This window comes from Polypterus senegalus, chromosome 5 (assembly GCF_016835505.1).
Source record: "Polypterus senegalus isolate Bchr_013 chromosome 5, ASM1683550v1, whole genome shotgun sequence".
Taxonomy (NCBI): domain Eukaryota; kingdom Metazoa; phylum Chordata; class Cladistia; order Polypteriformes; family Polypteridae; genus Polypterus; species Polypterus senegalus.
In genome coordinates, this window is record NC_053158.1 from 33,789,188 (window position 1) to 33,815,319 (window position 26,132).

Sequence of the window (26,132 nt, forward strand, 5' to 3'; positions counted from 1 at the left end):
ACGAATAAAAGGGATGGCCCAGTTGCCGTCCCAAACATCTTTCTAATTCCACTTTGTCCTTCCACCACCCAGCCACAATATATATATATTATAAGCCTCCCGGTTTCCAAGGGTCTCTCTACCTTCCGGGGTGAGGCTTGTTATTAGGATAGCCAGTTGGGTTTCTGGCCTGTGCTTTAGGCTTAATTTTGGAGGTCTTATAGCTTTGCCATTTTTAAGAGTGCCTGTGTGCCAGTCAGTGGGCTCCAAGAAAATGAGTACTCTCTCCGTCAGACTTTCCTCGTATCATTTTTTTCTATGCAAAATTTCCTTTATTAGGTTATATTGATGGTTGTATAAGCCATCTGTTGGAATGAAAAACATAATGTATTTTATTAGCTCACATGACATAGCACCCTGGAATGGGTATGTTGAGAATGAGTTGAGAATGAGTGTGTGTATGACAAGTGACATTGTAGGTCTGTTCAATTCAATTATTTAGATAAGACGTCTACACTTTGATTTAAGTGCTAGAGCAATAGGACTGGGCCAGCTAATAATTAAGTAATAACCAGCAAAGTAACACATGAAATCAACCATCTAAAGACTGTTTCTTTTTTGTCAATTGTCAAACTATAAAATAAGTTATGTCAAATTTTGACATTAAATTCTTACTACAAATGCAAAGCAGTGGCATACATTTTTATAGACAAACAGGAATAAGCAGAATGTTTTTATATTTGCAACTCTTCAGTCACACTTCATTAAAATGTTCATAAGAAAAGTAAGGAGCCTCCCAGTTGAAACCCAGTATCTTTTATAACCGCCTTTAAGCTTTATTGAAAAACAAAACATTGTTGCACTCAAATTTCCTGACTCACAGATCCAATAATTTGAATATTGCTATCTACAAACTGAGTACTGTTTTGTGTTTTATGTCATTTTTTGTTAAATTACTCAATAGGTGTAAATATAGCACTCAGACTTGGCAAATGGAGCAGTGTTATAAACCCTGAAGGTGGCATAGTGGAAGAGTGACTAGCTTGGCTACCTCCTAGATCTACAGGTCTGGGTTCATTACCCAGCCCGGTCACTTTCTCTGTGGTGTTTTATGCATTCTCTTTAAATCTGTGTGCTTTGTTCTGTCATTTTTTCCTTCATCCCAGAGATGCAGAGGGTAGGAAGAATGAAAACATTCAATGAGCCTGATGTCAGAATGTCGTTAAGTGGGCCATGCAATAGAATGCCACCTTATCCAGTAACAGAGGCCCAGATACCTACATGCTTACAGCAGAACTTGTGGCAGTTAGGACACATGCATGACCAAAGAAAGCCAGTATCCAATGGAGGACATATTACACAACACAGGCTAAATCAAACATTGTAATATGCCTACATTACCCACCCAATATTGTTATATTTTTCCAATTTCCAACTATTGAGCATGCTCAATAAATCACAGAAACTATGGGTTTACAGTGCTTAAAGAAAGTATTCAGAGCCTTACAGATTTTGCACACTTTATTGTGTTATTGATTTAATCTTAAATGGATAATAACCTATAATGACAAAATGAAAACATTTGCAGAAAGGTCTGCGCATTTATTAAATATGAAAAACCTGAAATCTGTCATTCCTATAAGAATTCAGACCATTAATGCAGCATTTTAAAAAAGCACTTTTGGCAGCAATGACAGCTTCAAGTCTTCTTAGGTAAGAGTCTACAAGCTTTGCACACCTGGATTTGAGCAATTTATCCCATTCTTCCTAGCAGATCCTCTCAAGCTCTATTACAGGCGTCGACAACCAGTGGCACACATGCCAAGCATGGCATGCAGAGCGATTTTCAATGGCACTCTGACTGAATTACATATTTTAACTACAGCGCATGCATTCGTGCCGTCACCTACGTTTTGCAAACGCGACTCACATGTAAATGGAGACCATGTGTTCAGTGCAAGCCGTTAAAACAAACCTCCACGTCCCCACCTAAGTTTTGCATATACAACTTAAACGTAAAGGGAAAGCATGTGTTCAGTGCAGGCTGTGGTATGTTAAAACAAACTTCTTGTTATTATTAAGTAATATACTGCTGTACAATTACTCATAAAAGACAAAAACTTGATGTTCGCTCTTTTAAAGGCTCTCAGACGAATGAATATGGATTTGTACAACAAAAGGATTGTGCGGTGTGTGGGTTATGCTGTGAAAGTGTCATGTGTCATATGTCAAGTATACAAAGACATTATTAAACTAAACATCAGTCCACATTTAAAAACTCTAATGAGAAAAGTGAGGCTATAAAAAGGGCAGTTTCTGTCTTTAAGAAGCAAACTATTTTTGGTTTCAATTATTTGACTAAAATAAGTAAAGCCAGGCGGCACAGTGGCGCAGTGGTAGCGCTGCTGCCTCGCAGTTAGGGGACCTGGGTTCGCTTCCCGGGTCTTCCCTGCGTGGAGTTTGCATGTTCTCCCCGTGTCTGCATGGGTTTCCTCCCACAGTCCAAAGACATGCTGGTTAGGTGGATTGGCAATTCTAAATTGGCCCTAGTGTGTGCTTGGTGTGTGGGTGTGTTTGTGTGTGTCCTGCGGTGGGTTGGCACCCTGCCCAGGATTGGTTCCTGCCTTGTGCCCTGGGATTGGCTCCAGCGGACCCCTGTGTTCGGATTCAGCGGGTTAGACAATGGATGGATAAGTAAAGCTACCGAATGTAATTATACAATTATTTCGCATTAATGGATTAATATCTCTGATTAATAAAGAATGATTAATCATGTTAGAATTCTTGATTTGTTCTTATTCAAACTATGTATTTTGCATTGAAAAAAATTGTAATTTATAATTTGTAATACAATTTTTAATAAATGTGTTGAAAATTAAAATTTGACAAAACATTCCTTTCACATATGATCAATACTGAATGATCAATAATAAAAGATCAGGGGCCTTATGTATAAATGGTGCGTATGCACAGAAATGTTGCGTAAGAACTTTTCCACGTTCAAATCGCGATGTATAAAACCTACACTTGGCGTAAAGCCACGCACTATTCCACGGTACCTCATACCTTGTCATACGCAAGTTCTCTGCTCGGTTTTGTAGACTGGCGGCACCCAGCATCAAAGCAATGGTACTGTTCCTGTGTGGTTACTCTTTATTTTCCGGCTTTATAAATACACTGAAACTGACCGCATATTGTTTATTAGTGTAACGCATCTGATTGTAATTAACTTGTAACAATAGCCATAGTATTCCAAATACCATAACTGCTTTAGCGTTGTTACTCTCACTGCACCTTCTTCTTCTTATTTTTCTTCTTCTTCTTTCAGCTCCTCCCATTAGGAGTTGCCACAGCGGATCATCTTTTTCCATATTACTCTCACTGCACCACTCGGAGTATTAATATCACTATATCTGAGTGTGAATCACAGCAGCAGCTGATCGGAAAGAGAATTATCGGTATACAGCTTCAAGCACACGCTACCTCATCCACGGCAAAACGTTTCAAAGCCTTTCCTGTACGGACCTCGCAGTTCAGAAACAGTTTCATCCCAAGAACTATAAACGCACTCAATCAATTGCTCCTTGTAGAACAGTTTGTACTTATAAGTACAATCACCTCACTGTAAACTTGCACTACAGTTATAATATCGCACAACCTGAGCCACTCATCATTTTTAAGATGAAAGGCAGCAAAATATGTTTATTATATTATACAGATAAAACTTTAACTTCATTTAAATAATCTGTATTGTTAATAATTAAACATGTACTACAAAGATATTTCAAAGTTCCTTAAACGTTTTGAAGAATCGGCGCTCTAAGCTTACAGATGGCTTAACGTCTATTACAGAGCTGATTGTGTGGTGATCGGTTACTTGGGTAAAGAAAAGCACTGACTGCAGTGATGGCTACGCCAATATATATTGAATATAACACAGAAAGAGAAAATAACACAGCTAAAAACGCAGCGACAAATTTCGGCAAAAGTTAAACGCTTGTGTCATGAGCACGAGGCGGCTATGCAGTGTCTGCAATGGACGTGGCCATCCACCGTGCATAAGATACCATATTGACATTGGCGGGCAAAGGGGCCACCGATCTGCCCAGGGCCGCCACAAGCCTAGAGCTGCCCATGAGTACTGCTGCAATAAATAATTTTATCGATGGTCGCGCACAATCACTGCGCCGTGAAACCCATGTTTAATAACGTGCTTTAACTCCTATTATCATGAAAATGATATCACATATACATCTCAGTATTTTAGTTATTCAGAGCTGTAATATCACAAATGTAATGGATTCTGTGTCCTGTCAGAGGAAAAGAGCCGGTTTAAGAAGCAAGTAATGATTCACACACAAACAGCACTTGGAAGATCACATACAAAACAAAGCATTTAACGTGCTATACTTTAATTACGATGTGATTTGAGAAACTGGTTAATTAAACGATTTTAAGATGAAGTTTATGATGTTCTACTTTAATGACAAAATAAACTACGTGATTAAAGTGGAAATGTTGAGATTGAAGTTGACATTTCGTGCTTTTTCCCCACCGTGTGCCTTTTTTTTTCTCTGTACCCTAATAAGCGTTCATATGACACTCAGTGGGCTACGACTCGCCTTTTCACTGCGACTTTGATATGTGACTTTTTTTTTATTTCGACTTGTGCGACTTTGTGAACGTGAGCTTTCAAGTTTCTCCAACACGCTATGTCACTCGATCAACTTCCTTTTGTTGATTATACCACGGTTTAAATAAACAAATAGTATGTTTTTTCTTTGCCTCCACTTGGTATTCGCTGAAATTCTTATATTTTCCCTCGTGCTTTTCCCATTGTCTTTTCACAGAAGGCTGAGCTTAAGGGAGATTTATATTGATTTGCATATTCAAAGTGGCGTAATTCTGGGAGGAGTTGGGGCGTTACATGAAGCGCGTGCACGAGCGTTACTTTTCACGCTGACCGGGATTTATGTAGTGGAAGAACGTGGAAGTTGGAGTACGCACAGATTCCTGCATCTGGATTTTTCTGTGCGTAAGCACATTTCGGCTTTTGAATTTTTTGAATTCTACGCACGGCGTTATACATGAGGCCCCTGGTTACAATGAGCTACAAAAGTATGCCCATTACAAACGGATCAATTTTTGATACTATATATATCAAAATTGGTAGAATTATGTCGGCACGCAGAATAACATTGTAACATAGGTTCGGCATGACACTGCTGAAAGGTTTCCAACCCCTGCTCCATTAGATTGGATGAGAAGTGCCTGTCAGCTGCCATCTTCCAATCCCTCCATAGATGTTCTATAGGGTTTACCTGTGGTCTTTAGCAGCACTGCTACAGGACAATCAGAGAGTTGTCGTGAAGCCAATCCAGCGTTGTCTTGATTGCATACTTTGGCACACTGTCATACTGAAAGCTGAACAGTCACCCCAGTCTGAGGTCACATACAAGGCATCTTTATCTGTATGCTCTGAAAGTATTTTAAAGTGTCATATGTGTTTAACACACGAGTAGCTCCCATCTAGCCACTCTACCTTAAAGGCCTTATTGATGGAGTGCAGTGGAGAGGGTTCTCAGCAAAGGACTTCTGAAGCTCTCTTAGAGTGACCTATGAATTCTTGATTACCTCCCTGACCAAGGCCCTTCTTGCCCAGTTACTCAGTTTGGCAAGATCGCCAACTCTGTGATGAGTCCTGGTGGTTCTAAACTTCTTCCATTTTACAGTTATTGAGGCCACTATGCTCCTGGGCTTTAGAAGCTTTAGAAATGGTTTTATAGCCATGCCTTACTCTATGCCTCACCAAAGTTTTATTGCATAGGTCTACAGAGAGTTTCTTGGACATGCATATTATATATATATATATATATATATATATATATATATATATATATAGTGGGTAAACAGCCCGGACACAGACAGGTAGACATGATCTTATAGCACCACACACATTTATTTACACTAATATTTACAACACATAACCCAGTGCTGCAGTACCAATCACCCCAAAGTCCAGGCCCTTACACAATGCCTCTTCTCTCTTCTGGTCCGCCTCCACTCCTTTCCTCCAAGCTCTGTCCTCTTCCACCCGACTCCAGCCATCAAATGGAGGGAAGTGGCACCTTTTATAATCACCCGGATGTGCTCCAGGTGCCTCCCGGCAGTCTTCCACCGGCACTCCCCAGTGTGGCGGAAGTAACGGCTCTGCATCCGGAAGCACGGATATCCCTGATCCTCTTCCTCCCAGCACTTCCGGGTGTGGCGGAAGTGCTGAGGTCCAGGGATCCATAGGCATCGGGGCGCCCCCTGGCAGTGACCATGGGCCCCTACAGGACTAAGCTTCAAAGCTCTGTACCCATAGTCCCCAAAGCCACCAAGGCAGTCGCCCCCTCGTGGTCTGGAGGAGGCGCAAGCCCTCCTCCGGTCCTCCTGGGCGTCCCGGCTGGGTACCACCCCCAGCCGCATGCCACAATATATAGGTACATTTGTGTACTTCTAAACGATGTCTAGACAATTACATTTGCCACACGTGGATTCCAATCAGGTGCCAGACACATGTCAAGGAGAATTAAAGCAAACAGGATGCACCTGACCACAATTTGGAAGGCCACAACAAAGGGTCTGAATACTTACATGAATGAGAAATGTCAGTTTTTGAGTTTTAATAAATATATAAACTTTTTGAAAACATGTTTTCACTTTGTCATTTTGGGTTACTGAGGGTACTGTAGATTGATGGTCAAACATGCCACACTTATCCACTTGGAATTAAATCTAAAACACAGTTAATTGCAGAAAGTGAAGGGGTCTGAATACTTTCTGACATCACTGTGTATCTACCACATCCATTGACCAGACTTTAGATTCCTCATTAATCATTGCAGTGGCAAGATGGCTGAATTCAAAAGGCATGTTTGGTAAGAAGGATCATAATCTGTAATATGAGAACATATATTTTCAAAGGTTTGTCTGGTAAGCTTGCTTATTCTTTATGCATCTGGACGCCATTCAAGGAACTTGGCAGTGGATGTGTTCCCCTTCACTGGTAGGCTTTTGTGTAATTTTTGACCCAAAACATCCCATTTTCTCTGAGCCTGAGGCCTCAATATGATCTTGAAATTAAAGCAGCCCTTGCCCAGGAATGTGTCTTCACTGTTTAGAAGTGTATCTTCTCAAATTTACTTTTTTGTGATGTAGTAAATAAATGCTCTATGTGAAATATTGTAAATTGATAATCAATTGAACCTGTGTTTAAACTATGTGTCGCAATGTGATGGCTAAACTTGGGTTGCGCTGGGTCATGAATCACAATAGTAATGGTTGGCTAAGGGTCACGTACAGTGTGTGCAATGCCTTGCAATGGGTCGCTTGAGCAAACATTATTGCTCCGGTATGACCCAAGGACATCAATCATGGCGATTACGGGTCAAGAAGACACAAGAAAGGCAAAATTGAGTTGAAAGGAAAAAAAACAAGTTTAAGAACCACTGGATTAAAGGGTTAGATGTAGCATTCTGAACAAAACTTTAAAAGTTTGCCTTGAGCGATGTCTTCTGAAAAGACATGTTGGAAGTCACCACCAGGTAGTCACCAGGTTCTGCTTGCAGGCACTTGCTTTTCAGCCACCTCGAACCCTGTCATCCAGCCCAGACATATTAAAGGAAGAAATCTCTACCAGTTTGTGATGGACATTTAAATTTTTTCAAACTACCTGATTAAGGAAATCAATTCATTTGACTGGTTCGATTCATCAATAATGAAAAGCAAGACTTTTCTTCTCTTTGAATGGATCTAAAATTAATTATTATTTAAAAATAGTACAAATTTAAATGTATTACATTATACAGTATATATATATATATATATATCAAACATACTGGTAATTCATATTATATCATATCATATGACCTACTCCAGATCTATTATTTGGTTAACTAAGTTTGTTTTCTTTAATTTGGTGCAGATGACTGAATTGAGTCCTGTCCTAATTACCCACCTATTGAGTTGCCAACTGTTATTAATTCACCTGGGTTTGTGGGTGGGGTGTAAGTTATAAAAAGAAGCTTGTTTGGGTTTGAGTATGAGAGGAGAAGGATTTGGGTTTAACAGAGCAAGGTATGGAGAGTTAGGGTTGGATGCTCTGGCTTTTTTTTCTTTCCCCCGTTGCTTGTTCAAAGAAATGTACCGTATATATTCGTGGATACGTTCTCCCGCAAATAAGTCGGGACTTGATTTTACCATATAATTTCTGGTTCGAATGCGGAAAACTCACACTATTGGTCCAAGAGATTATGATATGCTAAAGCCCGCCTGAGAGGGTAACCACGGAGCACACTGCCTTTTATTTCTATGTATTGTGCCTACGTGACCACACGGTAATACCCAAACTATTCCGAAGTGATGTTTGCACTGTTTTGTGTCTCACACTCTAATACACCTTTATCGTAAGAGCATCCCTTATCTATCCTTTATTTTAGCTGGTTTAGTTTTTATTTTTGTGTGTGTGTGTGTTTTGTCTCCCTCTCCCACTTGCGTGTGGCCTATTTATATACCCCTAGGCCTTTAGTAGGCCATAACACATAATATTAACAACTTTGAAAGTATGACACATGACAATGTATTGAAAATTCATAGTTAAAATAAGACACCAGGTTCAAGGATAATATGTGAATAAGAATTGTGAGATTCATTCTCAGATAATGATGCAGCAAATGAATGAGAATTGTGGGGCTCATTCTCGGGTAATGAAGCAGTGATTTAATTCTCAGATCAGATGAATGAGAATTGCGTAACTCATTCTCAGGCAATGATTCAGTTACTCACGTTACAAATCAATGAACAAGAATTGTGGAACTCGTTCTCAGGTAATGAGGTTCATGCAATTTATTCTTGGGTAATGACTCAGTTCAGACTCACAGACTCAAAAGAATAAGTAAATGATATATGCTTAGTGTATGCTAAAGTTGAAAGTAAAATAATATTTTTATAAGATTTAGTTTTATGGGACTAATTTGCTTAATCTACAAAGGGTCATAATTGTGTTAATATATAAACATAATTTTAAGCTATGTTTGAAACAATTCCAATAATGAAATACTAGGGGGCTCCGCCCACCCCCGGGTTTGGTTACCAGATATACAATTTAAAGAGATTGTTATTTTCATGGGAATTGTTACATATGCATTATTTTCACTTTTACTTTAAAACTTTTGTAAAAACAATACTTGTCCTTTATTTCTGGCCCCGGGCGTGGTTAAATCTTTCTCACAGGACATATAACACTGCTCGCGTTGTGAAGGTGGGGCGGCTGAATGCACGCTAAGGAGAAGCAGTCGGATCATTTGCCGGCTTGTTGTTGCTGCTGCTGGCGCGCCGAGTGTTCTGCTTGTCGTGCTGCACGTCGATCATTTCAAAGCCTGTACAGCACCTGTCCTTTTGCCATCTTCGCATCCCTGTCACTAGCGTTGTAAAGGGGGGTGGGGGGCCTGATCGCACAATAAGGAGAAGTGGTCGGATCATCTGCTGGCTTAATGCTGCTGCTCCTGGCGAGCTGTGTTCTGCTTGTTGCTTTTCGTTTTTTTAAGAGCTGGGAGCACATGAAGTGTGTCTGCCAAAAGCAATCTAACAACTGCTAGGTTAGATGTCTGTGAACGTCTTTTAAATGTTGTCTCACTGCCTTGTGTCACATGACGTTAAAGTGTCTCTCGTGGGACGTCAAATTGTCTTCCAAGAAGATCTCGTCTCCTCTCCCTAGTCTCCCTCCCAACATTTTTTCTATAATAGAGAGATACAAAACATTCTAATATAAATGTGTTATTACTGTATTGTGCTTGTATGATAAGCTAGAGAATGATCAATGACAGAGTTCTTGTTTGCCAATAATCTTCTGTCTAGAAAGAATCGCAAGTAAAATGATTAAGAATTATGAATCTGATGGGTGATAATTGCACATGATCTTTAATCATCTAAATGGCATCACACATACACTTTAGCACTCCTGTTGAGCTCTACTAAATTGATCTGTTCATGCTCATGAATCGATTCCCGTGATCCACTGAGAACAGTCGTTCATAAAATACCAAACTGTTTGCAAATCACCCATCACTACTTCCAATGCTGATTCATCCAATCAAACTGAACTTTGTGTAGTGTATGTTGTAACATGTTGCATTTCTGTTCACCAATTGGCAGTCCGTGTTCACTGAAAGGTTTTCACAGCCTGCGATGCTCCTTTTCCCAAAAAAACTCAGAATGGAGAAGGGTGATTTGTTTGACCCAACACTACCTATACAGATCATTCTCCCTAATTGTACATTGCACTTCAACTAAAAAGCAAACAGTAAGCATGCATTAAAAGTGTCTAAAACTCTCACACACATTTCATGCTAAAAAATGTTTTTTGGGGGTAACGTTTGGCCTACCATTAATTTTACAATAAGGAAAAACATGATTTATCAATCCTTTAGATGTGCACAGCAATGATTAGTCTGTTTCTAAAAATGTATAGGAATCCTAAATACAATAACCCTGCAGGAAATTACACTTTCCAAGATCATGTACTTTTGTATAAGCCAAAACATCAAGTGTTTCCCAAGCTAGTGGTTTCTTTATGACTCTATTTAAATAAAGCGGGTAAATCTACATCCTTTTTCAAAATAGTGCCAATTCATTAGAGTGCCTGAACTGCATGAGATGGCATTTTTAAGGAGTTAAAGTTGGAAGAGAGAACGAGGTCAGAATGAACAAGCCAAGGTTGAAACCAGGAGTGAAAGCATCGAATAATCAAGGCCTAGGACGTGAAACAATAATCGCGGTCCAGAATCAGTAATCAAAGGTTTACCTAACCAGAGACAGAACAAAAAAAGATTTATGTAATCAGAGACCTTCTAACAAACAATAATATCACTAGTGTTTTAGGTTATGTTCACAAACCAATGGAATGACATCTACGTATTCCACTAGACCACTGATGTTACGTTGCCAGTGACCTTGATGTCACTGCTAATAATCATGTAGGAGGCATCAACACCAAAGTGCCAAAATAGTGGTGACTACAGAAAAAACAAGATAGGACCACACAATAATGCGAAAAAATAGACATGTTGAAACACAAAAATAAATATCATGAAACCCCAAAAAATGATATATAAGTTACTTTTAGAGACCCAAGAACTGTTTAACAAAGTTATAAAGGAGAGTCAAATCACAAAAATTATCTCCAAATACAAAAATTCGTCAAACACTCACACAGTTCGTCTCTAACAGAATGGTGCAAATGGCATATGGGAACAAGAATCTGTGTGTGCTACACCATGAAAACCTCCTTCCCATCATTAATATCAAACAACAAAAACTCAAGAGAAGATAATAAATGACAAAATACATATATGTGACATGCGTAATCTTGTACTTACGTAAATTGTTACATTTTTTACCAAGTGTTGTGATTGACATTCTCAAGTTATTTTTCTTGGGTTCTCCTTAACATTTGAAATGAACTTATATGCATCTTTTCTAGTGTTTTCTGACCCAAACAGTCCACTTCTGAAGTCTGCTTTCTAACTGAAAATTATTTTGAACTTTATATTTTTTTCATCTTATCTTTGACGGAATTTTATTTTAGCAATGGTAATTGCCATATCAAGTGTTTTGTGTTGCTCGATGCCTTGGTGATTTATCCCACAATGCACCAGGTCGGTATGACAATGATGCCATTAGATTATATAAAGTTCACATCTCACAGTTCTAATATATCCAAGATTGCATAAAAACCCTTAACGATTGTGTACAACTGTCTTTCTACACATTTGGCACCAGATTCTCTGCTTATTTTTTTTTTTTAACTCTGATTTTTTAGTTAGCATAATTGGCTTAAAAGAAGTGGTGAGGCGGCCTTCGGCTGTTATGCACCTAAAATCTGAAATAGCTTACCAATAGAAATTTGCCTGGCAAATGCCAGAGACTGGCATCATCCTATCTGACTGGAAAACGGGACTTATCGTCCCTATCTGGAAAGGGAAGGTTGATCACCTGGATTGCAGCAACTACAGGGGGATAACACTGCTCTCGGTGCCGGGGAAGGTCCTTGCTAGGATCGTCCTCAATAGGATCTGTGATCACTTGCTCACCTACCAGCGACCGGAACAGTCTGGTCTTACGCCTAAGAAGTCTACCATCGACCACATCCTGGCACGGACAGTTCTCATGGAGCGCAAACGCAAATATCGGCAGAGTTTCTTTGTAGCATTTGTCGATTTTCGCAAAGCGTTCAACTCAGTTGATCGAGCTTCCCTGTGGGACATCCTGAGGATTCGCGGGATCCCCTCACGGTTGCTGGTTATCATGGCCGGCCTGTATACTGGTACAGTGAGGGCTGTGCAGAGTGAAGGCAGAACCTCTGTGTTTTTCCCCAGTTGATTCTGGGGTTCGTTAGGGGTGTGTTCTTGCTCTTACTCTGTTCAGTGCTTGCATGGATTGGGTGATGAGCAAGGATGTGAGGTCCAGTGGCTGTGGGGCATCTGTTGGTGAAGAAAGATTCACGGATCTTCACTTCACTGACGATGCTGTGATCTTCACGGAGTCAATGGAGGCTCTAAATTGGGGCGTTCGAGAGACTGAGTGAGGAGTCTGAGTGTCTGGGCTTGCGAGTGTCCTGGATAAAAACCAAGAGCCAGGCCTTTAATGACCTCTTGGGCACAGCCATCAGCAATGTGTCTGTCTATGGAGAGAGTGTCAACCTTTTTGAGAGGTTTACTTACCTTGGCAGTGACATTTATGTCTCTGGTGATTCTTCCAATGAGTCAGTAGACGGATTGGGAGAGCATGGGGGGTCATGAGGTCGCTGGAAAGGGGTATGTGACACTCCCGATATCTATGCAAAAGGATGAAGGTCCAAGTCTTTAGAGTCCTGGTGCTTCCTGCCTTGCTATATGGTTGCGAGACATTGACCCTATCCAGTGACCTGAGACGAAGACTGGACTCCTTTAGTACTGTGTCTCTCCGGGAAATCCTTGGGTATTGTTGGTTTGACTTTGTGTTGAATGAGCAGTTGCTCATGGAGTCCCAAATGAGACACATTACCTGCATTGTAAGGGAGTGTCAGTTATGGCACTATGGCCATGTGGCGCGTTTCCCCGAGGATGATCCGGCTCATAAGACCTTCATTGTTGGGGACCCAAGTGGCTGGACTAGGCCAAGGGTTCACCCACGTAGCAGATAGAGGGTGGAACTGGACCACGTGTCTGCCTGGGGGGGTTGCATACCGGGATCCCGAGTTGTTTCATTGTGTAGTGGGTGCGGGAAAGCACTGTACCAGTGCATGCTCCCCAACTTGGCTTGACTTGACTTTAAAATTCTACTAAAACACATTATTTTAACGTGGCTTCCTCATAGCTTTATCTTAGTTTAATCCTAATACTCTGTATATGCATTTAATTAGCATTACCATTCATGGTGGTTCTGAAATCCATACTAACCCCTACTTTCTCTGCTGTTCTTTTTCCCGTTTTCTGTGGTGGTGATCTGCGCCACCACCACCTGATCAGGGCACCATGCATTCCTTACATTGATGGGTTAAAGGTCAGGGGTCCACATGCCCATCATCGGCTAATTCTTCCATGTGAAGCCTGAAAACCATGAGGACTGATTTATATCATTGATATTAGGTAGAATACCTTGTGTGGGCTGGGAGGTCTCGTGGCCTTGGAACCCCTGCAGATTTTGTTTTGTTTTTTTGTTTTTTTTCCAGCCCTCTGAAGCTTTTATTTCTGTCCTCATTGGCTATCGGGCCTTACTTTTATACTGTATTATGTTAATTAGTATTGCCTAATATTATTTTTATAAATTTTCTTTTTGTCTTTCTTCATCCTGTAAAACACCTTGAGCTACATCATTTGTATGAAAATCTCCTATAGAAATAAAGGTTGTTGTTGCTGTTGTTTGACAATCGTACTTTTGACTTCTGTATTTGAGCTACGCTTTGTCTTTTTTCCTGATCTTTTCCTTTAAAATTTTTGGTAATGATGCTGTTCCTATTAGTACAACATATCCGTAAGCTCCTTCCACAAGATACGGAGCAGCGCACTACATCTCTCTCCCGCGGCCTTAAAACTTGTTTTGTCCTTGCAACTGATCAGATGCTATACAAAATGTTCACATTCTGTGCTGCCTCTTCCAAAATCTTCTACTTCATCTAGCAACTAAGTCCTTTGCTACCCAACACTAAAAAGCAGAGTAAAGTAAGCTACAGTGATGCTGGGAATAATGCAGGTGCAACTGGAATAAATTGAATACTTTTAATTATTTTTTTTCCCATTTGCATTAAAATGTACACTGAGATATGGATGTACTATACAGGACTGCACATTCGTATGAATGGCCTTGAGGGTATGATTAATGGCTGGGGGTTATGTCAATTTTGACTTACATAAATTTCACTTTATGCTTGGGCTACCAGAACCATTATTACATAACTCAAGGTGTGTCTGTACTCTGAGAAAGCTGAGGAATATAAATAGGACAGTAAAGGTCAGCAGCAGCTTGGTGACAAAGAAATGAAGGATCTTGAGAGCTGAAGAGCATTTTGGTAATGTGGAATAATTACTTATTAATGCATCTTTCAGCTCTTTATCCAAAAACATTTACAAACTATATATGTTCAGTCCATTGTTTTACTTCTATAATCAGAGGAATGGCCAGATACATGAACTTCCCAGGCTCATCCAAAAAGTCAGGGGTGAGAGTTGAACCAACAACTTTACATTTTTCACTGCAACACCTTAGCTGCTACTCTGTCTTAACTACTTGCAGAATCTGCAGAACTGAGTGGAATTCTCAGGACATTCATCTTTAAGAGACAATGAACCCTGAAGAGCATTTTGGTTATAAGGAACCTGCAAGAGCCTGGGATCTAAGGCATATTTAAAAGGAGAGGATCCTATAGGTATTGGCTCCAGCAGACCACCGTGACCCTGTAGTTAGGATATAGCGGGTTGGCTAATAAATGTCTGGTTGGATGCATCCTATAGGTAACCGGTGAAGTAAAATATGCAATGACAGGAAAGATAAGGATGCACAACATACTATAATAAGAACATCATGGAGGCATTTGGATCACCTAGAGTGTTCAAAGTCAGCAGAGTTTAAAAGTATTTTAACGGGTTGTAACCAGGAGGAACAGCGAAACTGAAAACTGCGCTTGTGACCACAACCGCACAGACAGAATTGTTAAGCACTGCGTGGTGATTCAAAGGACTTGGAAACAGAACATGAAGAGGACAAGGTTAGTGAGGGAGAATCTGCAGAAATGGAGGAGTTGAAAAGTGTGATGGCAGAGTGACAAACCTAGGAAGACAGAATACAATAATTTCATTTCTGCTTCTGAAACTACTTCTCCAGGTGAGGGGTGCAATCAAAGCTAATGGTGTTTTGTTGTGGACTTAAATAAATAATTCTAGGACAAGATATTTAAATGCACACCTCCTTAGTTTACCAATAAATTTTTACTTCCATGTTATTCGGTAATCTATACTCTCTTGATTGAGTTACCAAGCTTAGCACATATGCATAACATTGCTGGTGTTCTGATTGATTGTCTACAGCACCTTGCCATCAGTCTCCCTTTCTCTTTTTCCTTTGTCCCCTTTCAGAATTAGGTAGATAATTAGCATCAGGCTAAGCCCCCCCCCTTCCCTTTCTCTGAGCAGTGATGATAGTTAATTACCAGTAGTAACGGATTACAGCCCCTTCAGCAGCAGCAATGGAGTATGGCTGGGATGAGTAGCACAAGATGAGTGATTCAAGCCGGCCCCTAGTGCCTTTCCCTATGATGCCCACTTTTCTTTTTCTACAATGTTTTAAATTGGGAAAAATAGCAACAATTTGTTCTGTGTTGTAGTATGTATAATACAGCCTAAGGTTTACTTTCATTGGAAAATGTATAAACCCTTATGACCAAGTCCATTATTTCTTAACATATTGCGCTTCTCTTGTCCATCTCCCTGAGGGCGCCTTAAAAACAAGTCGAACCATCGACCTTAAAACTAACCATTAGATTAGGAGCTCTTCACAAGCTCAAAATGATCAAGATGTCATTGCACCTCATAAATATTCTACTTAGAAATATAAACATATATGTATATCTGCAATACAAGAAGGAAAGCTTTAGTTAAATGTAAGATAGAAATATAAGAATCTGATTAAGAAGTTGGTGCACTCTCACACAAATTACGCAGATTACTAAGGTCACAACTAAATCAAAATGAAAAAAAACAATACATTGGTCTGAACGTCAGGCAATTCTATCATAAGAAAACTAAATATCACAGCTTTGTGTTTTCAGAGAACCACATGCAATGACATTTTGACAAAAGAGGTTCAACAACAACAACCTGCTGACGACAAACTGTACATCCTGCACATTGTTACATTGCTGTGTGCGGAGTGAACATGTGTGCAGTACAGAGTCTGTTATGTGTATTTGGTTCTGTATGGCACAAGGCGACATATGATACATCATTAGGAAACCTGCTGGATCCAGTTTAGGATTGTGGGGGTCAGCAATGCATGCAAGGTGGGAACCAGAGTTAGGCAGGGTAAGGGCCCGACACAAAGAACATTCGCACAGGCACTTACAGCATATGGGGCCAAGATGGAGTCAACAGATCAATTTATGGAACATTTTCACTTTTAGTTATGTATTTAACAAGTTTCATAGATAGATAGATAGATAGATAGATAGATAGATAGATAGATAGATAGATAGATAGATAGATAGATAGATAGATAGATAGATAGATAGATGTTTATACAGTATACAGTATATATGGATAAATGTCAATTCATTGTAACATCCATCCATCCATCCATTTTCCAAGCCGCTGAATCCGAACACAGGGCCACGGGGGTCTGCTGGAGCCAATCCCAGCCAACACAGGGCGCAAGGGAGGAACCAATCCTGGGCAGGGCACCAGCAAACCGCAGTGCATTGTAACATAGATAATTTACATTTTGCTAACAAGATAGGTGTTTGTATTCTTCTTCATCTTTCTGCTGTTCATGTTAGGGGTCACCACAGCAGATCATTCCTTTCCATATCTTCCTGTCCTCTGCATCTTACCCTGTCACACCCACCAGCTGCATGTCCTCTCTCGCCACATCCTAAAAGCCTCCTTTTTGGTCTTTTTCTTTTCCTCTTGCCTTGCAGCTCAAGCCCTAGTATTCTTCTCCCAATAGAAGGTGTTTGTATTATTTATGTATTATCTATAGATCTATCTATCCATCCGTCTTTTTTCTGGGCCAACGTAAACTACTGAATTGCAAGAACTCATCTTGGAAGCTGTTGGACCATGGCAGCGACTAACTGTGAATGGGATCCCAGTCAGTCCACACACTGACATTCACTCTTACCTAGAGTTTGCCGGATACCAGAGTCGCCAAATGTAGGAAAGAAGAACAAAGGAGGATGCCTGGAAAGTTTCACTCATGAGAGAGCTAACAGAACACAAAGTGACAGTACAAAACATTTTATTGTCAGCCGTTGAGTCCCTTTAACAGACTGGTACAAAAGCCGAACAGAGCACGTGAGGCTAAAAAGCAGGACATGGTCACTTAACTTCCATATCTTTGAAATGATGAAGGAATCCAGAGTACACCAGAAAACGCCACACAAACTGGCCATAGAAGGAACTGAGGGTCGTTGAGTTGTTACCACTGCACATAACTTTATCAGTCACTTGTGACAGCAAGCACACAAATAAATCAGCAGCATTGGCAGGATAAGGATATACGTTATATAATCATTCTGACTGTAGTCATATCTCAGGTCTTATGTAGTTGCTGGCCTGCTATTCAGTGAAATATGGCTGACTCAGGTTGTCTTTGAATGATTTTTATAATTAATTTACTACACCATTAACTAGCTGCTGTGTATTTATGCATATCTATGTGTATATTTATTTATTTATTTATTTATTTATTTATTTATTTATTTATGTGTGTGTGTGTGTATAAATACTGTATGCGCATGTGTGTAATATATATATATATATATACGTATATATGTGGGGTGGGCAAAAGTAGGTTTACAATTGTAAGTAACACAGAGTTTACTTTTCTATTTTTATTTATTAATTACTATATTATTTGTTCATATTATTTGCCTTCTTATTATTGTTATTATTAAAGTTAATTTGAGTGCAGCAATCATAACCTGCAGGTCCTTTTATATATATATATATATATATATATAATCTTCCTAAATACTATATACTTTATACCTGGCCTTCAAATTTCTGTGTGTGTATGTGTATTGAGTATTACATGGATAAATTATACCTTACAAAAAAAAATATGATGTATATATATGATTCAGTAACTTAAAATATGCTGATTTTAGTACATGATCTCTATAACTAATTATAGAGTTTTGCAATGATTTCTGTGTCTATCCAAAATAATCACTTTTATTAGTTTTTATTTATATTAGATATTATAGTGCAGCATGCTGAATTATGTTAAAGAAAATGAAGAGATACACATGCCTTATTATTTACATTATAGACCAACGTAGCCTAACTTGATTAAAATCAAGGTGGAGGTGGACCCCTTATTAAAGATAAAACTGTCACTGCTTTTACATATGTGTTTTCTAACTAAAATAGTGGCCCAGGGTTCCAATCCCACTACTGCCACTGTGTGACCCTGAACAAATCACTTCACCTGCGTGTACTCCAGTCAGAAAAACAAAAGAAATGTAAGCAATTACATCTCAAGTTTCGGAAGTCACCTTGGATAGAAGTGTCAGCCAAATAATGATTAGTAACAATAATGAACTCTCTCAGTCAAACGTGTAGTAGCCCCTTTACAGCCCACCCCGCTATGCTCCAGCCACACATAAACTCTTCCTAATCTTTCTCAATGCTCCTACCACTTTTTTCCATTTGGCTGCCACCTATGCTTAGTAACTACATAATGATGAGGCTGGGCGGGTGAAGGTCTTGCAACTGGATGGGGGTGCTAAAAACCTGCAAGCCTTCTTGCACTATGATGCTGCCACCGGATTACAACGAGTCGGCTCTGGGCTTTTCTAATGGTGTCTGGTTTATAACACCATGTCAGTTCAAGAGTTGCCCGATAAATGCATCAACAAAGGGACAAACTGAATGGAGCATCATACTGGCCGGTGCTGAAATAAGGCCGACCCTTATCCCGATTGAGCCTTGGATGGCACAGCAGCGCTCTCAAGAACACACTGATGTATGTGTGTGGGCGGAAGGGGGATAACGGGGGGCTGTCAAATACTGTAAGCTTCATCAGCGGGCAATATTGTGTTGCCGACTTTCTAAAGCAGTTGGATCTCTCATTTTAGTGACGAGACAAACAACACAGGGGCTCTCTGTGCCCAGCGCAAGTCGGGCGGCTGCTTGTCTGGCATTTTGCTGAAGCTCGGTAACGGCGGATATGATGCTCAGAGATTATACTGCCTCCTTGTTCAGATCGTGGAGCCCCAGCCTAAAAAAAAAGCAGCGTAGCTTGGCCTCCCTGCCTGCCCGAGCCCGCATTGTTGCGCCTTGTCAGCTGGCACTGCGCTTCGGTAAAGTGCCCGGGACAGCTGCCGGAGACTAAAAGAGGTTACACATCGGTTAAATCAAGCAAAATTGCGAATGTACTTTGTCTTAATTCATTGAGCCCTTCGCCTATCACCTAAACGGGATCGAGCAAACTTAAGATTGGATATGGATGTCTGCCTGTCCTGGACACAAAATATGAGCCGCTACCGTCGCCACTTTTTACATTAAAAATACCAAATCGCAACTAATAGACGCGAAGCTGCTTCCAGGTCCCTGAACCACTGCGCACATGTTGCTACGATGCAAGCGAGGAGGAAGATGCCGTTTCACCCAACATGGGCACTGCAGCTTTAGAGACACGGGTGCGCCGAGAACATGCCAGGCTGCGCACTGGCTGCCCACCCGTTAATGAACTGGTCCTGGGGAAATGCTACGTGTATAATCTAGAACCCTATACAAAGAAGCGTCGATCCAATCTCTTATTAAAATAATAAACATGTGTTACTAACCGTGGTTTTAACGGGCACGTACAGCACTTGCTTCTCCCCTCCGCTGATATCCTCTGGAAGCCCAAGCTGGAAACCTTTAGACTTGACCCAGAATTTAAACTTGGCGTTGTCCGTGGAGCTGGATTCCGACCCGTTGAGCAGTTGCACGATCCGGTCGTATTTTTTACGGGTCACTGTCTTCGTCTTCCCCGAATCGCCGTATGTCCTGAGACACCAGTCTTGAAACTGCCGATACATGTCCCGATCGCCCTCCATGATCCCAAACGGGGGCCCGAAACGTTCTTCCTCGTGCTTCCTTTTCGTGCTTGTGCTACACTTTGCACCTGTTCGCCTATTATTGGTCATACAATAAAATTTACACCAGAGGTATCACCTATTAGCCACTGGAGCAGGATAAAAAAAGAAGGGGATATAGGGGGTGTGATCGGATCAGCGGGTACCGCTTTAATAAATCTCTCCGCACTTAATGCCGTACCCCCTTATTAACATTCAGTTCATCCGGAATCCCACCAAGTGAGAGAATCGGGTGCAGCTTGCTCTTTTTTATATCAGCCCCTCATCCGACGTGCGTGACCAGTCTGAGGATTTTACACTGAGGACTGTCCCAATGTATTCCACTTGAAAGGCACTCGAATCAAAACGTGCTTCTTTATGCCTTTTCTTTGATCCGTCCCGGATTTCGTTCCCTGGACCCCCTCTCTCTCTCTCTCTCTCTCTCTCCCTCTGTCTCTCTCTCTCTGCTCTCGGCTGAATTCAACAGACGAAAGGGGGGTGGGGGTTGGGGGGGTAGTTCTCCGCTGCCTTGTTACGAGCACCGTTTTGTCCTAGACCGTGCCTCTCTCCGTGTAGGATGAAATATGAACCAGGACGCGAGAGATGGGTACACTTGTATTTTTCTGTTGATTGGATGCGTAATGTTTTTCTTATTAAAATATATTTTTCAAATTTGCAGGCCTTCCCCTAATGTATTACACCCCCTGGCCAGCTGCACATTTCCAATTGCATTCGGTAATGCTCGGCTGCTTAATGACTAACCCGCTAATATTTCCACTTCCTCAATTTGAGATAGCAGGGCAGCGCCTGACTATTTAGTTTGTGCAACGGGGTAATCTCGAGGGGTGGGGTGTCGAGGGGTGGGGGTCTAGAGAAACAAAGACCCTGCGTATATTTTATATCCTTTATTTTTGCGGCGTGTCTGTATTCCTAGGCAGTGGCGTCGGATGAGCGCGTGGCATCCCAGTTGGCTGCGCTTCTCTACGCAAAGTGCATCTATCCCGTCTTCTGATGGAGACAATGCTTTGGCCCTCGTCCCTCTCCGCTTCGCCAGCGATCAATCTCATCCGAATTAAAACGCGCCTCGCAGTCCGTGCCCGCCGTGTCCATAAATAAATTCGATCGCGGCTGCTGCACCCCTCCTTTGTCACTGGGAGAAATGATACGAGCCGCCTTCCCAAAGCGGCCGCTGAAAACTGTTCCCCTTTTGTTTTGTGTTTTAGAATGTCGCTGCTGTCTTTTAAGGAAATGAAAATTCGGCTGTCAGCCTTTTTTTTTCCTCTTCAGTCGGTGCGTGTCCCGACTTTTAGTTTCCTACGCTTATATATCCCATCGCTTCACCGCCCTTGTAAAACCAGACGAAATGCTAGCCATCCGCTGCCGCGAGAGAATCCCGGCTCAGAATTTGACTTAAGTAATAATGAAGATCCGTCCTTAACGTGTGACAGCGAGTGTCATCCTCCGGTAGAGCCGATGTAGCAGGAGGACCGCCTCTGCTCCTATTCGGTCTGGCAGCGGCTGGAACCGGGACTGACAGCACGGGCTGAGTGGGAGCTCCGCGCAGAAACCTCTCTCTCCCGAGTTCACCGCCATCTGATTGGCTGCCGGGACAAAAGTTTCTGTGGAGACGGCCGAGCCGTGACGTCACAGAAAGAATTGTCCCATTTAGGGATCCGACGAACGGCGCATGCTCCTCCTGTGGCAGGTTGTTCGCTGGTGCGGTAGTGTGCAGGCAGAGCTGCAAGGTGGCGGAGCGGAGCAAGGTTCAGGTGATCCGTTCTACTCCGTTTCCATGGAGATTGCTTTGCATGAGTTGAAAAATAATCCGGTAGAAGGTGGTGCTGACGCTACACCGAGCGTGAATTAAATTGACAATTGATTTAAATGTAAAGGCTACTCGTAGGGGGGCATTTGAGGTGATTATCTAGCCTGTAATTTGTGCAATTGAAGATGGGCTGCCTTCATCTGCGAATCTGCCTCGCCAATCCCAGGCCATCGAGAAAAGAGTATTTACCAGTTCGGTGCAAAAAGGCCGGGGCAGAGCAGTAGTCTCACGTCTTGGATGTGTTTCACGTTTTGAATGGCATCAGAGCAGGGGTACAGAATTGGGCAATGAATAAAGGACCACAATAGCTGGAAACAAACGCATCAGCAGGCTAAAGTCAGTTAAATTTACTTTGTATTTATAGCGTACCCAGGTGACAAGCAGGTTAACATGGAACGGGTTAGATTTGCCTGACACGCCTGCCGTTAGTTCACTGAAGTCAATTCAGTTCACTCTTGGAGTGACAAAGAACCAAAGGGTCATTCAGCGGGACTAAGCCCAAACCCCCAATTACCATATCAAGCCCATAACCCAGACCCCCATTCCCATCAATACTGTCACTTTGATTTTTGGGAGTTTATCACTCACAGGCTCTCTTTAGTATTTCTGTGACCCCCCCTTCCCATTTTGGTCTGGAGAGGAGTTGCAGGAGCAAGGAGGTTGTGTGCTGCCACTGCATTATTGCATTGAAGCCACCTCCATTTAATCTCAAAGTGCTGAGTATCAAAGGCAGACAAAACAGAACTCACCAAATTTTCTGTCCTTCACTACATTAGAATGCTGAAGTCTTTTTTTCTTATGTAATAATACCTGAGTGGAGACTGTATATATTCTACTGTAAGATTTCTTCACAGAACAAAGCCGCTGCTGTGGTTTCACACCAAGAGCAACTAACCTAAAGGTGTTGACAAGAGAATAGTAATAATAATATATAATAATTAATTCAATTTATACAGTGCTTTTCTAACCTACTCAAAGCACTTCACAAAGACAGTGGGGATCCACCAATCACCACCACCTCCAATGACTAGCATCCACTTGGATGATGGGATGGCAGCCATTCTTTCGCCGGTAAGCTCACCATACATTAGCTATTAGGTAGTGAAGGGGTGAGAGAGATAGTCAATAAGGGACAGGGAATGATCTGGGGGCCAGAATGACCAGGCCGTGGTGGGCAATTTAGCCAGGATACTGGGAAGCATCCTACTTTTTTTGAAAGATGTCCAGGAATCTTCCATGACCTCAGAGAGTCACATCTTTGGTTTTACATCTGATCCAAAGACAGGCACAATATTTCCACCACATCTAACTGCAGAGCCGCAGATCAGTAGAGGCATACGTCACCGCTGTTTTTGACCGCAGTTTATTGGGAGAAGTCAGCACCGGTCGAGGGCAGAAAATAAAGAGCAGTAGTTTTAGGAGGGTAGTTAAGGTTAGGGGTTAATGTGGTTAGTGTTTAGTATGCACAATGGAGTTTAGGGGTAAATTAAGGTTAGGGACTAGTGCTGTTGTTAAGGTTGTTATACATGCTTAAGATTAGTGGTTAGTATTGTTGAGGTTAGGGGTTTGTGTGGTTAATATGGAGCACAGGCATGAGCTAACATGACTTCTACTGTGAAACTGCTGCTGTAGACCTGTGGAGACATCTCGTTCTTCAGCTCTGCAGTTGAATGCTTCTCAAATTTTTCAGCACGGTGTCTCCATCGATGCCCTTAGGTTTTGGGATCCACACACAGACCACAGGTTAAGCACCCCCTGCTGGCTTCACCATCATTTCTTACAGCAGCTAGCCAAGCTTTTCTTTGATGGTCTCCCATCCTTGTACAGGCCGGGCCTAAACTTGCTCAGTTTCAGGTGGATTACCTGTCCTGAAGTGCAGATGGTATGGCTGCTGACTCAATATTTCTGCTGCATATGCATCATCCATCCATAGGTCTTTTCTGTTCATTATGGAAGGAGACCATGTCTGCAGAATTTCACATAAACTGGCAGACATAACAGGCTGTATCGTGCCTTTTCTTAAATTCTTGCTTCAAATGGCATCTTGCTTTTGTCTTTTGTACTCTGTACCTGGAATTATGCAGCTAGAACTTTAGAAAATGCATATACATATTGTTGTTGTGATTTTTAGTTTGCAAATGTGTATTTACTCTTTAAGACATGCCCTGAAATCTTGAGTAATTCAGGAACTTCCTCAATGAGTTCCCCTTACACTACTTTCATGCATGAGGCCTTTACACAGTCTGACGGTGTCATCCCTTCGCTGAAGCATTAAGAAGAATACATTTTTATTGCTTTCTTATTGTTCTGCTGCTATTTTACTGTTCCACAGACTGTGATAATAATCTCTCTATTTACTAGATACTTTATTAAGTTTGTCGGTTTCTCTGAGGTGAAAACAAAAAGGGCTGTTAGCAAGTGCAGTTATACTGCACAAAATACTTGAATACTTGAGTGGTCTTAGGTATAAATCTGAATATTGAGGCTTAAGATATTTTACTAATCATGTTATAACTCACTATTTGTCATCACTGCATTAGCACCTGGACATCAATTCATCCATCCATCCCGCTATATCCTAACTACAGGGTCACGGGGGTCTGCTGGAGCCAATCCCAGCCAACACAGGGCGCAAGGCAGGAAACAAACCCCGGGCAGGGCGCCAGTCTACTGCAGGGCACACACACACCAAGCTCAATTTAGGATGGCCAATGCACCTAACCTGCATGTCTTTGGACTGTGGGAGGAAACCCACACAGACACAGGGAGAACATGCAAACTCCACACAGGGAGGACCCGGGAAGTGAACCCAGGTCTCTTTACTGTGAGGCAGCAGCGCTAACACTGCACCATCCATGACATCAATTCAGTTAAATGTATTTTTAATGTACAATGCCTATAAAAAGTACAAACCCCCATAGAAGTGTTCATATTTTATTATTATACAGCATTGAATCACAGTGGTTTTTTTTTAACATAAATCAATAGAAAAAGGCACTCTAATGTCAAAGTCAAAACAGATCTCTAAAAAGTGATCTAAATTAATTACAAATGTTAAACAAAAAATAACTGAGTAAATATTCACTTCCTTTAATATGGCACCACTAAAAGATCGCTGGTTCAGCCAGTTGGTTTTAGAAGACACATAATTAGTTCAATAGAGACCACCTGCCTGTTGTCAAGGGGTTTCGATTGACTGTCGTCTAAATGCGCCTTATCTGGAAGGTCCAACTTGTGCTGAATCAGTGTGAACAATGAAGACAAAAGGCTTGAAAAGCACAAGTCAGGGGATGGAGACAAGAAAATCTCCAAGTCACTGAATATCCCCTGGAGTCCTGTCAAATCAACGATCATGAAATGGAAAGAGTATGGCACAGCTGTAAATACACCTAGAAATGGTTGTCCATAAAAACTCACTGATTGTGCAAAAAGAAGATGAATGAGAGAGGCCACCAAGAGACCCATGAGAACTCTGGAGGACTTACAGTGGCCAAGATTGAGGAAACTGTGCAGACAACAACTGTTGCCCAGGTCTTTCAACAGTCACCGTTTTAGAGAAGAGTGGCAAAGAGAAAGCCACTGTGGAAAACACACAAACACCCACACACTCACACACGTGCATCCTTAAAGGGCTTAAACAGCTCAGTAAATAAGAATGGAGAAAAATGACAGTATCCAGACTGCAAAGCTGACAGAGACCTATGCATACAGACTCATGGCTGCCATGGCTGAAGAAGGAACATCTTGATCATGGTGGATTGATGGAGGTGAATACTTATATAATCGTTTAGTTTAGATGACTTTGCAGAGATTTACTTTCACTTAGAAATATAAAGGATTGGCTCCAGCAGACCCCCATGACCCTGTAGTTAGGATATAGCAGGTTGGATAATGGATTGATGGAATATAAAGGGTTTTTTTATAGTCACTGTAAAAGGTGTTTGAGTAAAAGAATGGATGCATCCGAGCAGA

General features: G+C 41.4%; 1 protein-coding gene across 3 annotated transcripts in view; it reads right to left on the reverse strand.

Annotated features, from left to right (window-relative positions):
• LOC120530198 (nucleolar protein 4-like) overlaps positions 1 to 21,920 on the reverse strand; it is a 432,135-nt gene extending 410,215 nt beyond the window's left edge. For all 3 annotated transcript variants that reach the window (XM_039754462.1, XM_039754461.1, XM_039754463.1), the window contains exon 1: positions 20,063 to 21,920. In XM_039754462.1, the coding sequence (XP_039610396.1) occupies positions 20,063 to 20,407 (345 nt within the window). In that variant the 5' untranslated portion in view covers positions 20,408 to 21,920. The remainder of the gene's footprint in view (positions 1 to 20,062) is intronic.
• Positions 21,921 to 26,132: the final 4,212 nt, after the last annotated feature.